Raw genomic sequence first — 15,897 nt, 5'->3', positions numbered from 1 at the left:
ATTGTAACCTTTAATATAGTAATGTGCAAGTAAGGGCTCCCTATATAGTTTACAACTTTAGCAGCGATTTAATTATTATTTAATTTATTTAAACAGTCCAAGGTGAAAAAATACTATAGTAAATACTATGTTTTTGAACCATATTATAGTAAAGTAGGCTACTTGAATTCATTTGTTGCAGTAATTCTATATTTGCTCTGGTAATATAACAACTATAGTAATATAAACAAATTACTTTACCCAATACTGTAAGTTTTCTACAATTATATTATATGACAATACACTACAGTTTACTGTAGTAAAAACTAATGTATTTATTACAGTTTATCAGTTCACTATAGTTAATACTACAGTATGCTGTAGCATTCATTAACAAAGTGTTGTATATACTATAATATATACAGTATACTACAGTTTACTATAGTATGGTTCAAAAACACTATAGTATTTACTATAAATTACTATAGTATTTTTTTCACCTGGGGTGAGACACAATTTGTTCAGTAAACCACTGTTATTTAAAAAAAATAAGCAATTTTATGTTTAGTTTTCTTCCCACTGCTGTACTGAACTGTACCAAACCAAAACATGACTTCAAACCCGAGGTACGCACCGAGCTGTCAGTAAACAGCTTACAGAGCTCTTCTTATATCCCCTGACTGCTGCAGATGTGTTGACATAGAAACGCATAAATCCGAGTCCCAGGATGTGAGCAGCTCCGTCACGGGTTGCCACCTCGTAATTACAATGATATGGTGTGAACGCAGCATAAGCTCGTTGTTTTGGTTCAGGAAGAACTGTAAAAGGTGGTTTCTTGTGGCTCTTGGTGACTGTCTGTCCACAACTCTGCATAGCCTTATAGAATGTGAGGATATGGGATGTCTGCAAGAGCAGGGTATGTGGAGGTATGGAAATACATATATTGACAGGCAGGTAGGACATCCTTTTATTGCATTCGGATCGAATGCAATGTTTAGACTAACATTTTTTTTTTTTTTTTTTGGTCCTGAGACTTCCACAGAAGACATACAGTATGTATAGGTTTTAATATTTAGACCATTTCTATTATTGATTGCTATCAGGATATGAAAAAAGTTTCAACCAGAATAACAAAAGGTGTTTATGAAAACCTACCTTTAAACACACTAGCTCATCATCTCATTAGTATACCTAAAATAAATGGGTTAGACAAGGGAGACAATCATGGGCTTTTCTTACCCTAGCCTACTGTTATGATACAGACGGCACGGAGACAGAAGTAAAAGCAGGTATAGGGGTTTATTAGAGAATCAGCAATAAGCAGGTGAGTAAATGGAAGATGGAGGGTTTCAATGAGAAGGTAGAGGTTTGATACTGTCCTTGTAATTGCAGATGGAGTTGGTAGTCGAGGAGATGGAGTATGGTGGACGAGGAACACTCACACACACGGAAGGAGGAACACAGGAGGAGGACTGGAGACAACGGGGCGATAGGGATCGCTGGTAGCAGGTAAGTTGCTGGTAGAGTCCTTGAGGTTCGCATACATGAGTTTGTACTACAAACGAGACCGGATAACTGGTGTGTATGTGAGTGTGGGTTAAATAGTGCTGGTGATTGAAGAACTACATTTTTATTCTTGTACATCTGCTGCAATAAACAATCACTGTTATTCAACATCATCCTCTGAGTTGTTCCATTACAGCCCCCATGTTTTAATACTATTTTTTTTAATTTGTTTTTTTTTTTTAATCCTGTTATGGATACATGGATATAAATCGTCTTTACCTTGTGATTCACAAGCTTCACGCAAAAAGATCTGCTTAATTGCAGACAATGATAGAAGGCGTTTCCAAGTTTTGTCTTTTTTATCAGTAATTACTTGGCAGCAGTATTTTACCGGGGTTCGTACCCCAGTCAAATGGTCTAACGATGACCATGCATACAACAAAATTAAAACCAAATTAGTGGGGTTTGCATGAGGCAAATACCCAGCTAACAAAAATTTGTTCTAAGAGCATTTGCTAATGTCCCCAAAAACTATTTCTGAATGTTCAAAATGTCAGTTTATTCATAACTTTAAGAAAACTTGGTCAGAATGTTAGGTTAAGTTCTGAGAAGTTAGCTATTGTAGTTATTGCTCTTACTAAGCCACCTAGAAACCAGTTAGAAACAGCATAAACACCTTTGTAGTCAGTCATTGTCAATTGTTGAATTGTGTATGGCAACACTGTTTCCTTGTGCTTTGTAAGGCAGATGTTTTCATTTTCAGTGAAATCATTTTTAGTTTTTCTGCTTATCTTATCGGTAAGATTCTTCCTGTTGAACCAGATAATTTTGTTTTCTTGTACTGAAATGTATTTGCTGCATGATTGGTGTTAGAGTGAAACTGATCTGGTCTGGTAAATGTTATCTGAGAGAGCAGCAGTCTAGCAGGACATTTGTAGATTTCATCTTTCAAATCATTGTGGGATTTACTGCATATTTAAATAGAAGCTTAACAATTTTTTTTTCAGGCTCTTTAAAGGTGTCATAGAATGGAAAATTGAATTTATCTTGGCATAGTTGAATAACAAGAGTTTAGTACATGGAAATGACATACAGTGAGTCTCAAACTCCATTGTTTCCTCCTTCTTATGTAAATTGCATTTGTTTAAAAGACCTCAGAAGAACAGGCGAATCTCAACATAACACTGACTGTTACGTAACAGTCGGGATCATTAATATGTACGCCCCCAATATTTGCATATGCCAGCCCATGTTCAAGGCATTACACAAGGGCAGCCAGTATTAATGTCTGGATGTGCACAGCTGAATCATCAGACTTGGTAAGCAAACAAGGACAATAGCGAAAAATGGCAGATGGAGCGATAATAACTGACATTATCCATGATAACATGATATTTTTAGTGATATTTGTATAACTTTATTGAAACAACTTTATTTAACCCTTTAACGCGTACGATCACACCGGTGTGATCAGTCTTGGCTGGCCCCAGGAGCGTACGATCACACCGGTGTGATTAGAATGTTCAGCTCATCACGCGATCAACTGCCAAATTCAAATGTGCGTGCAGCGTGCGCGCTTTAACTGGCGCTAAACCAGAGACGGACGCGCGCAGCGCTTTTAATATATCACATATATGCAGTGTTTTCAACCAAATGATGTTTATTTTAGGTTTCAGAAATTTAAATAGACATGAGTACTAACAAAACAATATATTTAGAGTTTGTAAAATACACAATGATGTCTATAGAAGCGGAAATAACAACCCTTTCCATTATAATTAGACGACACGTTTTATTCATATCAGAAACACATTGTGAAAGTAACTTTAAAGCTTACTCTATTCTTCCCCAGTTCACCGACTCACTTACTTTCATGTATTTCGGGAGAAGTGGATGAATTCACGGGTTGTAAGTCCAACAGATCCGATTCTCTGTGCGGCGCAAACTAACATGGCGGCGCCCATCACGCATATGGCTCAACTAACGCGATCGTTATAAAGGTGTTTAAGCAGCAAAACACATCCACTTGCACATATTTGGCAATCGGAATATTAGATATTTCATGCTATAGTTAACAAATTTGTGAATATTTTGAATAAAAAAGGAAAAATTAAATAAAAGCAGATCATCATTCATACAGTGCTGCAGTGTGTCACGTAACAAGCAATGACGCGTCACCATGGAAACCATAAAGCGATACGTTCTAAATAACGGTCGCCTTAAAAAACTCACGCCGGGGGGTCAGCCAGAATATTTGAAACTTACGTGCGAAAGGGTTAAAACAAGCTCACTGATTATGATCTGTGCTGTGTATGAATACTTATCCACTTGTTCATGAGAAATGCTGTATGTCCTGTTTGTCATGATGATGTGTAAAGTCCCCGCCAAAGGAAATAGTCCCTTTTAGCAACTGTGTTTTATGTCATAGATCAACATGTGAAAATATTTAGAGGTTTTGTTAACCACAGACCTTATTTCAGGCGATTTTAGCAAAAACCCATTCAAAAAACCCATAGACTTTAGGGCGACGGAACCTGAAGTCCTAAAATGCTAACTCACTTCCGGGTTTTGAATACAAAAACACATAACCTTTGAGTTTCTCTATAAACGCATTGCCTAATTTTTCTTTTAAAGTGACATCGCCAACTACTGGCCTGGCAGCATAATACAGTGTTTCAATCGTTTTCACGTGGGAACGTTTTGACAATTGTTTGTACACAAAAAATGCAAAGGAAAAACTTCCGTTTTTATTACAATGTTGTATTGTAAACATACCCTAGACTACAGAGCACTCACAATACAACAAATTAAGCCATATGTTCTGCTTTGATGCTGCTATGTTTACTATTTTGTGGAGCGCTGCAGCATCCATCCCCATTCACTTTTACTGTATGGAAAAGAGCAGTGTGAGCATTCTAAGAATACCTGTTAATAATTAGAGAACTGTTAAGAAAATGGTCAAATTACACTGAAATTAATGAGAAGAGGTAGACAGACCTGAGCTCTTTCTCCTTATTAATGTCTAGTATTCTGCTTTTGTGCAACTCCAGAGGCATGAATATCTCAATGTGTTTGGTGATAAACATTTTCCTGTTTCCTGTTTAGACAGCATTGACATGGAGATCTCTGAATCAGGCAGGTGTGCGATTTGTTTGACTGTAACAATGTGTATTTAGTGGTCTACAGGGTTACCACGGCAATAACGTGACATGCGTCATATTTATTTCCATGTTCGTCTAAGGGTTGGCCAGTGATTCTCACAGAAAACAATAAGCAGTTCAGATCCAGTCTGTCTGTCTGAATTCTGTGCTTTAGGCAGCCTGATTATGATAATAATACATCAAAACAACCAATGCAAATGTAGCTTGTGAAATAATTCAATATGCATACCAAGTACTCTCTTAAGTTAATCTTGACTGTTTACTGCTCATGACATATTAAGCTAAGCAGTGGTGTGTGTATGTGTCCATGCTCTCTACGTGTTGGCTGATGGCTTTATGGGCCCCATATGGAAGAAATGGCCCCTGAAAACTAATGGACCCTAAGACCCTTATGCTGCCTGCCAGCTAAACACAGAAGCTGTTCAAATGGGGTGTGTTGAACATCTGTTTTGAGTTCAACTAGTTTTGAGTTCATTGAACTCATTTAAAACTCGACAGCATTGAATTCTTCTAATCCTCTAAATCAAACAGTTGTGAAGTTTGGATGATTTATTTACAGTATGCAGCACTCACAGTGTCTTGACATGGAGTGACAGTGCCCTCTGCTGGTGAAAATGACTTTATGGCTGCCTACATATAATGCTTCTTCTGCTTGGAATAATATAATGCTTCTTCTGCTTAATTTACAAAACATCTTAAAACTGACTATGCTTCCATCACTAAACAAGTTTAAGTTACTTTTAACCAATTATGTGTTTTATCCTTTGGTGAAATGCTGTTGTGGTCCATGATTGCGTTTTTCTGTTTTGATTTTCACAGAACCCTTCTCGAGCACAAGAACTTCATTCTCATTACTTTCTGGACACACCTTGTATATTTTGTAGTACTGTATATTGACAATTATATTAAATAATGCTTTTTTCATGCAAAAACTGAGGTGCAAAAGCTCAGATCAATGAGGCCTACAATCAGTCAGTTCCAAAACTAAAAACAAAACCTTTACATGCAAAAATTTTGCTTTGTACTTTTCTTTAAACACAGTAAAATTACAATTACAATGGCACCATTTGAGAATACTTTCATTAACTTTTATTAACAAAAAAATAAAACAAAACAAAAAACAGGCTGAAGCAGTATTTCACAGGATGCCACAATATCATTAATTATTACAGAGCCCCTAAAAGGACATGGTGAAGGAAAAAATATGAGATAGGGAAAAATTTGCCTATCACAAAACTTTTGAGTCTTTGCAAGAGAACGCATAAGCGTTTTTCCATCACCATCGTTTAAAAATCTATTCCTGGAAGGCCACAGCTCAGTTTTGCTCCAACCCTAAAAAAAACACGCCTGATCCAGCTAATCAAGGTCTTCACAATTACTAGAAACTTCCAAGCAGGTGTGAATTGGAGCTGGTTGGAGCTAAACTCTGCAGGGCTGTGGCCCTCCAGGAACTGAGTTTGAGACCACTGCTTTAGGGACTCCCTACTTTATAACAACAATTACATTCACACTAAATACAAATTTAAACACAAATATCCAAAAGACTGATAATTGAAAGCAGTAGACAAATACATGGTACACACTCTTAAAAATAAAGGTTATTTTTTAGTTTCTTTTGTTCCATTAAGAACCTTTAACATCCATTGAGACTTTCCAGTATACAGTTAGTTCTTTATAGCTAAAAGGTTCTTAAAGGGTTAGTTCACCCAAAAATGAAAATAATGTCATTAATTACTCAGGCTCATGCCGTTCCACACCCGTAAGAGCTTTGTTAATCTTCGGAACGCAAATTGAGATATTTTTGTTGAGATCCGATGGCTCAGTGAGGCCTGCATAGGGAGCAATGACATTTAAACATATTTAAATCAGTTCATGTGAGTTCAGTGGTTCAATATTAATGTTATAAAGCGACGATAATATTTTTGGTGCGCCAATAAAAACCCAAATAATGAATTATTTAGTGACGCTGCTTCAGGAAGCTTCGGAGCATAATGAATCAGCGTGTGGAATCAGCGCCTAGGAGCGCCAAAGTCACGTGATTTCAGCAGTTTGGCGGTTTGACACGTGATCCGAATCATGATTCGATACACTGATTCATTATGCTCCGAATCTTCCAGAAGCAGTGTTTCATCACTAAATAAGTCGTTATTTTGGGGGGGGATTTGGCGCACCAAAAATATTCGAATCACTTTATAATATTAATATTGAACCACTGTACTCACATAAACTGATTTAAATATGTTTTTAGTACATCAATGGATCTTGAGAGAGGAAATGTCATTGCTGGCTATGGAGGCCTCACTGAGCCATCGAATTTCAACAAAAATATCTTAATTTGTGTTCCGAAGATCAACAAAGGTCTTACGTGTGTGGAACGCCATGAGGGTGAGTAATAAATGACAGAATTTTCATTTTTGGGTGAACTAACCCTTTAAGATTTTTAAATTCTTCTTCAAACTAAGAAAAATAATGCCTCTTTTAAGAACTGAAAGGTTATTTGTGGAACCAAAAATGGTTCTTCTATACCACTGAGTGTACTAGAGCAGATATGATAGAGGTGAATCAGATATTGTTTCTCAGGATGAGCTGCACGCTGAGGCTCGAGGGCTCCTCCACCGGCTGCTGCGACAGGTTGTTGGTTTGCGGGATGCTTTCTACAGTACAGCCCTTCAAAGGACACACGGAGAAACGAGACAACAGCGTCACAAGAATGGACTTCATCATCACCATAGCGACGTGCTTTCCCACACATGACCGTGGGCCTGATCCGAACGGCTGAAAGAAACGACTCGGCACCTTTAGAGAGAGACAGAGAAAGGTATTACACTGTTGGTGTTGCCATGGTCACAAAACATTGTTTCTACTTTTTATGTATCGATTTAATGTACAAAATAATTAATGAAATTTATTACGGAAATGTATAATTAATTTAGTTTTTATTTTATTGCAGAAACAATGCCTACTAGTATATATATATATATATATATATATATATATATATATATATATATATATATATATATATATATATATATATATATATATATATATATATATATAAACTTGTGTTATAAAGGATTTTGTAAAAAAAAAAAAAAAAGCATCTACATCTACATTAACTTTCCAAGTCAAAAATATAATTTAACATCACTGAATTAACCTAAATCCATTAATTTGTACCAATAAAACAACAAATTTTCCTTAATTTATTATGATTTTACAATAATAACAAAAACTTTTATATGTATGGTACTTTAGTAAAAAACTATAATTACCACAGTGCATTTTTGTAAGTTTGTAAGAGAGATACACATTAAATTGGTAGATTTTATACAACTGCTGTATAAAATGATGTTAATGAAAAAAATTGTTTTTAAAGTAGTGAACATTTATTGTTGAACTATATATTTTATGATTTTTCTATTATGAAATCAAAGTTAAATAGCATAGAATTTAAATACACTATTAGTGTTATAATCACAAAAATAAAATAATTATTTAAAAAATAATACAATTAAAATTGGATCTCCATTAAACAGTCTTGGAACTTGGAACTCTTATTTGTTTGTTTGTTTAAATGATGCCTAATATAGCATGGAAAATGTTTGTAAGGCCATAAGAGGGGTGGTATATTGCCAAGTTTTAGCTCAAAATACCCCACAGATAATTTTTCTTAGCATGTTAAATGTGTCACTTTTTGAGGGTGATCAAAAACACTCAGTTTTTGTGTGTGTCCCTTTAAATGCAAATGACCTGCTGCTCCTAAGCAGAGGGCGGAGATTCAAGAGCTCATGTTAGCAGCTCGGATTACCTCATGAAGACTCACTGAAAATGTCAGAAACTGTTCAGCCTTTTATGTTCAAACCAGAGTAGGACAATGATGGAGAGACTCAAGTAGAAGTGACAACATATAGAATGAAACAGGACGTTTCTGAACAGTTTGTTGCTTAATTTATGTAGCTGATGTGGGATATCTTAAAGTCATTGTTTAGCATATTCTGTCATGATAATCTATAAATCGCTCGTGTGGGAACTGTTGTAAGATGCCTACAGAGAATATATGCTGCATGAAGATAGAACAGGTATCGTTTAGTTTAATTACGGTTATAGCTTATGTTGGCATCTTGCTTTTATGACATGCTATTCCATTTGTGTTACTGTATTGCAATAACATGGCCTCACCCCTTTGTTACGTGTTCTGGGGGGCAGGGTTTATGTTAATTTTAGGGTTAGTGATGTCACCAAGCCAGGAAGAAGCACATTGTAGTCCCTACCAGCCTTTTGTTTGTAGTCCTTAAACAGAGATTCTTTGAAAGAAAATATCTCCCTTTGCTTTGAACTTTAAGCATCATAACTTTGCAGATGTTGTTTGTGCTCTAACAGCAACATTACACATTAACTAAAGTAAAAAAAAAAAAAAATGGAAATCATAATGAACCACCCCTTTAAAGACTGAAAAAATAAGACATAAAAAGAGATTTTATAATAATAAACTCACGTTTTTCTGGAAGTTGTCAAGACTGAACTGATTCGGTTTGGGGAAGAAATCCGATCGGTGCATTCGACCCACGTTTAATATGATGTTTGTTCCTTTCTTCACTTTGTAGCCCTCGATGACATCATCATCCAGCGCCCGGCGCATGGTGAAGTCCACGACCGGGTGGAACCGGAGCGATTCGTTGATAAAACTCTCCAGAATGTTTAACCTGGACAGATGGGAGTGCTGCAGGCTCCCACCAGCTACAAAACACAATCAGAACATAATGTTTAAATAACCAGAGAAACATCTGGATGAAACAAACATTGACTACACAATCAAACACGAGTAATTCATCCAAAACTGAACATTCTGTCATTATTCACTTATTTTCATGTAATTTCGAACTCTGATAAAAGAACATGAACTACTTTCATGATACTTTAATGTTGTGTTTAATGAAGTCTGTCATTAAATGGAAAAGAGTTACAAAAAGATCCTCAACACTTTTCTTTTTTTGTGTACCACAGAATATTTCTGGAATATACTGTAGGTTTGGAATGACATGTTGATGAGTAAATGATTCCTTTAAATAAGATGAAGATGAAGTAGGACTTTATATGTAATATCATTATTCTATTGTCTTTAGTTAATGATTAAAAAATATTACCAAATACACTAAAAGAATTTATGGTAAACTAAAATATATTTTAATGTTTCTAGTGAAACTTGAATGTATTTTATTTTCCTTCTTTAAGTCCTATCTCAACAAATTGCATTTAATTTAAACTGAAATTCACTGAACTTTAAATAATGTGCAGTTGTCTGAAAACATTACATTCAGTTTGCACTTTCTCACATAAGTACTCTTTTTAACCCTTATAGGGTCTTTTGGGTCTTTTTAGACCCCAAACAACGTTTGCGAAAATAATAATAATACAAAAAAAAGTTCTCTTTGTCCAAATGATATGAAACTTTGGACAGTCACACTCAGGGTCTTTGGGGTCTCCAGAGACCCCAGGCAACAAAATGTAATTTTGTAACAAAATAATTGTTTTTTAAAAAAACAATTGTAATTTTACTCTGTTTATTAATGTTTTACTTCATATTTGTGCAGTTTTTGGAGGATTTATCATAACTTTTAAATTTATATAATTAAATAAATAAATATTTTGTTGAGTAGGTTTTTATACAAAAACAGCTTTTCATGTAAAATTCACTTTATAAAAGACCCACATTTCTAACTTTCATTCATGGGGATAACATGGATAATTTGACATGGTTTAGTGTAAGATTTTTGCCCATCTTTTGGAAAAATCACTTTTACTAGTAGATTGTTGCAGAGCTCCACTATTTGCTAAGTGCTATTTGACAAACTGAAAGACATCTTTTCACAAGTATTTTTCAACTGGATTTGTATCTAAATATTATGAAATCACAATTATGACAATAAAAATTATGTTTTTCAAAAATGTTGATTTTGAGGATGAATTTTGTCCATTTTCTAAGTGGGGTCTTCTCATAATGTACCAATATTGAAAATCTTTTTTTTTTTTTTTTTTTTGTTTTTTTTTTTCATTACAAAAAATACTAAACTTTGACAAAAATTAGCTTTTATTGTTATAATTGTGATTTCATAATATTTAGACATGAATCCAACTGAACAATACTTGTGAAAAGATGTCTTTCAGTCAGTCAAATAGCACTTAGCAAATAGTGGAGCTCTGCAGCCATTTACTGGTAAAAGTGATAGTTTTTTACTTTTAAAACTGCATTTTCCAAAAGATGGGCAAAAATCTTACACTAAATCTTATCCATGTTATCCCAATGAATGGAATTTAGAAATGTGGGTCTTTTATAAAGTCATTTTTACATAAAAAGCTGTTTTTGTATAAAAACCTATTAAAAAAAAATAATAATAATAAATTATATAAATTTAAAAAATGATAAATCATCCAAAAACTGCACAAATTTAGAGTAAAAACATTAATGAACAGAGTAAAATTACATTTGTTTAAAAAAAAAAAAATGTTACAAAATTACATTTTGTTGCCTGGGGTCTCTGGAGACACCAAAGACCCTGAGTGTATTCCCAAACGAAGACAGCACAAGGGTTAAAAGTATGCTTAAATGCACTTTTTTCACGAGGTAAAAAAGACTGAACGATTGAATCTTGTGTGTGTGATCAGACCTAAAACAGTTTCCATTTCCTGCAGGATCTTCAACTCGACGTCTGGATTCTGTTTGAGTAACAGCAACATGAAGAACAGACTGATAGAGAGAGTATCTGGAGCCGCGATCACCATCTCCAACACACACTGCCTGACGTTCTCAGCGCTCAGCTCCCCGTGGTTCTAAACACACATACATAGGTCAGTCATTCTCATATATGCTTCATAGGTGTTTGTGTGACGTACTGGCATGTCACATTCACCTGAGCGAATATCAACTCTGCTGTAAAGTTGAGCTGGTCGAGTTTTTCTGCATGTGTCAGCTGAACTTTCTTCTGCTCGATCAGAGCCGCGATAGCGTCCTGTAACTCCTGACTGAAACACACACATACATAATAAATAAAACACTCACTATAAATAAATAAAAAATCACTTTACAATTCAGTCCTAAAAGCAGGACGGAAGAACTTTCAAAGCTAGATGCAGCATTTATGACAAAGTGTTCCTTACAAAAAAGCACTGTGGTGGTACCAATATCATGATTATCATATTCATATATGATGAAAATTTCCATCTCCAAAACAACATGACACTAGCATGAACTCACGCTTCTCTCTTGTGCTTCTTGTGCAGCCAGTCCAGTTTGAAGTACACATCAGGTTTGATTAATACTGTCTGCCAGGTGTCAAAATATTTCTGAATCTTCTGAAGCAGATCACACTCTACAACACAGCAGCAAGAAACCAGCAATTACATATTGACTATATCAGTTATTAAAACACAATATTAACCATATAGTCACAAACAATAGAGAGAAAAAAAATGCCCTTAAAGGGTTAGTTCACCCAAAAATGAAAAATAAAGTCATATTTTTTGTTATTTTTGGACCAAAATGTATTTTCGATGCTTCAAAAACTTCTAACTAACCCACTGATGTCACATGGACTACTTTGATGAAGTTTTTATTACCTTTCTGCACATGGACAGTCTACCATACAAACACTTTCAATGGAGGGACAGAAAGCTCTCGGACTGTGTTCCGAAGATGAACGGAGGTCTTACGGATTTGGAACGACATGAGGGTGATTTTTTTTTTGGGTGAACTAACCCTTTTAGTACATGCTTATACATTATGCCAATATATATAGCATATAAAAGGGTTCACTTTAATTTCGATGGTCCACTTTAGACATTCTACTAACTATAAGTAACTTTGCAACTACATGTCAACTAACTCTCATTAGAGTATTAGTAGACTGTAGTAGACTATTAAGGTGATGATACACGGGGCAACTTTTTGAGCAATGTTGCCGGGCAGTGTTGTTAAGCGATGGTGCTTTGGCATTTTCCAATTGAGAATGGGCAACAAATTTCGATCTAAAAAATCCAGATAGAAATCTGTTTCCATTTGGATACTTTAAATCGAAATGTGTTGCCCATTCTCAATGGGAAATTGCCCAAGCACCATGGCTCAACAACACTGCCCAGCAACATTGCTCAAAACGTTGCCCTGTATATCATCACCTTTAGTTTAGGGTTAGGTGTTATGGTTCAGGTTAGCAGACGTGTAGTTGCAAAGCTACTTATAGTCAGAAGAATGGGGAACCATCACAATAAGACAGTCCACTAATACTCTAATGAAAGTTATTTGACGTAGTTATAGTTAGTAGAATGCATACAATGGACCATCGAAATAAAGTGTTACCTATAAAACACACACCAGATTGGAGTATAAGTTCCCTTTCAGACGGTCACGTTCAACGCCACGTCAGAACTGAACTGACAAATTGCGATCCCAATTCATCGGTTTCAGTTCCGACATGACGTCTCCGTTCCCTCCTTCAGGGAACAAGGGTTACATACATTACCGAGACGATTTCATTGTATGGACAAAAAAAGACATTTTTCTTTTGTGTTCTGCAGCAGAATAAATGTCATACAGGTTTAGAATATGGATGAGTAAATGATGAGTAAATTATTGTTTTTGCGTGAACTATTCTTTTAAGTCTGACTCAAAAATAAATGCCATTGCATCATATAACAAGACACACACAAATTATTAGATGTGGTTTAAGTGCCTATACCTTTTTGAGCTGTTGTATGATAGTGTAAATGTTTCTCATGACTGACCATTGAGAGGAACTCCTAGAAACAGTCTGTTGGAAATGTCCACCACAATGCAACGCAGTAAGTTGAGAATGTCCACGTGTCCCCGAGCATCTGTCAGGTGAGACAGATCATCCAGGTGCGTGGTTGTGGATGTGGTGCAAATCTCCAAAGTTCTCTGAAGCCCTGGACCTGTTAGAGCTGATAACACACAAAAACATGCTTAGTACCTCTGCTAATGCAAAAAAACAATGATAAAATCCAGTCAAATGAAATTAGATAACTAAAATAATAGCACATAGAGATGTCAAATGTGATCATGCAGTTTAAATCATCTTATGCACTTTTAATACCTTGCATATTACCAAAGCATGCCCACCTTTAGCATAAAAGGTGCGGATTTTTTTCCAGAGCACCACATTTGAGTTGAATATGATGCCCTGTTCATGCATCCCAATACACTGCAGACCTAGTTTGCTCCCAAAGCGTGAGGTGTACAGAGATCTCCTCAACACATGATACACAGCAGAAGACCTGTGACGCACACAGCATCAGAATAACACATTCATGCCACATTTGGGTTCATTTGTCCTGGAATATTGTATGATTAGTGCTGGTATGTTCTATCCCTCTTGAAAGAGAAATTTAATTGTTTTGAATGTGCACTTATAGTAATTATATTAAAGTATACAGAAATTATATTAAATAGAAATTATATTAAAGCATATTTAATGTTCTTCAGAGGTACACTTAAACCATATTTCAAAGTCAATAGAAGTAATTGTGAAATTACATATAAAGATTTATGAGTCCTACTTAAAGGATTAGTTTACTTTCATATGAAAATTAGCTCAAGCATTACTCGCCCTCAAGCCATCCTTGGTGTATATGACTTTCTTTTTTTCTGATGAACACAATCGGAGAAATATTAATAAATTTAAAGTATAGTAAATAACATGCAATGAATGCGTGTCTGTCTGAAAAGATTCCAATCAGTTCACACCTATGTATATATATATATATAGTATATTATCTTTGTAATAAGTACCTTTTTTAAAGGAATGCAAAAGTGCACTTCTTTTTCACAAGGGGTGATGTGTGTGTCAGGACTTACCTGCTCAAGATGAGAGTTTCCTCACCGTTGATCCAGACCCGCACAATGTCTCCATACTTGCTGTTGTAGTAGTTGCTGGCTGTCCCAATCCCAGACCAGATGAACCGACAGTAAGAGAGAAGAGGACCCAGACCCAGGAAGAAACAAGGACCTGAATGAAACACATTGCAGCAAACAAGTAATTGACATGATGAGCATGTGACAAAATATAATTAATCTAAATCAAATTCAAGCAACAGAGAATTTATGACCTCTTTATGACATAATTATATGTGAAAAAGACACCAATGTTTAATAAATAGATGCATTGATTGCTAATTATTAGGATTATTGTGGCATTTAGCAAAACAATGTATCAATTTAGTGCATTAATATTGCCTGTTTATAGTCATTTTACATTTATTGTGAACATTTAATTATTCAGTCAGAATTTAGACCATCCGTTTTATAAGAATACTTTACACGTGACTACACTGTTTCCCCAAAATGTAGATAGCATAGTCAATAACAAATGATAAAAATGCAAAACACCACATGACAGGAGATGTAACCATTTGAAAATCCTCTCTCCAGCAATTATCAGTTCAAAAATGATGAATGTAAATCAAGAACATGCTGCAAAATAATAAAGGACAAAATTTCAAACAAAGCCTACCGACCCGGCACATGAGATTTCTCTGGCTGGCGGTGTCTGATGGCCAGCAGCAGGCAAAGTAACATCAGCAGTAGTGTGGCCGTGGCTCCACACACATTATCTTGAGCCCCTTCAGTGCCATTACGGGCACCTTCGACCAGAAGATCAACCGCAGCCTCGCCAAGACGCACCGGCTTCATTCCACAGGGCTGGAGCAGTTCAGCTGCCATAAGAACAGATGGGGAATTACAGTCTCTTCAAGTCTAAAGCATCACAACTGCAGACATACACTTTTATATCTGAGCGGTTGCATGGGATTGGACCAGGATAATCCAAAAGTCAAAATAAAAACTCAGCGTAACCTTGTGTGATCCTCATGTCCTTGCAGTTTGAGTTTCCAAAACATTATCATGACACTCGAACTCTCAGCTGTGCCTAACTCATCTCTGCATTTTCATTAAGACATCAAAGACTTTAAGAGATATGAAACATCTGCGGCATGGCCTTCAGTTCTACGGCCTGCAAAAAGGGGCAATTTTTTTATTGATGGTGCTAGCTTAGACCGTAAGCATATTTGGGGTTACCGACTTAAAGGGTTAGTTCACCCAAAAATGAAAATATTGTCATTTATTACTCACCCTCATGGCGTTCCACACCCTTAAGACCTTCGTTAATCTTCGGAACACAAATTAAGATATTTTTGTTGAAATCCGATGGCTCAGTGAGGCCTCCATAGCCAGCAGTGACAT

The 15,897-nt window shown here is 35.7% G+C and overlaps 1 protein-coding gene across 1 annotated transcript; it reads right to left on the bottom strand.

The window, feature by feature from the left end:
- Positions 1-7,208: 7,208 nt before the first annotated feature.
- On the bottom strand, positions 7,209-15,378 carry cyp19a1a (cytochrome P450, family 19, subfamily A, polypeptide 1a). Its single transcript, XM_067389805.1, has 9 exons — positions 15,174-15,378; positions 14,515-14,665; positions 13,780-13,934; positions 13,425-13,601; positions 11,902-12,016; positions 11,558-11,669; positions 11,315-11,477; positions 9,145-9,386; positions 7,209-7,442 (listed from the first exon to the last, which is right to left on the bottom strand). The coding sequence occupies exons 1-9, from the start codon at positions 15,376-15,378 to the stop codon at positions 7,209-7,211; spliced, it is 1,554 nt and encodes a 517-aa protein (XP_067245906.1).
- Between the last annotated feature and the right edge of the window lie 519 nt (positions 15,379-15,897).

Source organism: Chanodichthys erythropterus, chromosome 7 (assembly GCF_024489055.1).
Source record: "Chanodichthys erythropterus isolate Z2021 chromosome 7, ASM2448905v1, whole genome shotgun sequence".
Classification (NCBI taxonomy): domain Eukaryota; kingdom Metazoa; phylum Chordata; class Actinopteri; order Cypriniformes; family Xenocyprididae; genus Chanodichthys; species Chanodichthys erythropterus.
The sequence above is the reverse complement of the archived record's forward strand: the minus strand, read 5'-3'. Positions and strand labels throughout refer to the sequence as shown.

What these genes read in the sequence shown, in the direction of transcription:
- cyp19a1a (XM_067389805.1), bottom strand. Translation starts at nt 15,378, where the DNA reads ATGGCAGCTGAACTGCTCCAGCCCTGTGGAATGAAGCCGGTGCGTCTT. An exon ending in AGAGAAATCTCATGTGCCGG is followed by an intron (nt 14,666 to 15,173) that starts GTCGGTAGGCTT and finishes TGTTTCATTCAG; the next exon opens with GTCCTTGTTTCTTCCTGGGT. An exon ending in TCTAGGAGTTCCTCTCAATG is followed by an intron (nt 12,017 to 13,424) that starts GTCAGTCATGAG and finishes GCTGTGTTGTAG; the next exon opens with AGTGTGATCTGCTTCAGAAG.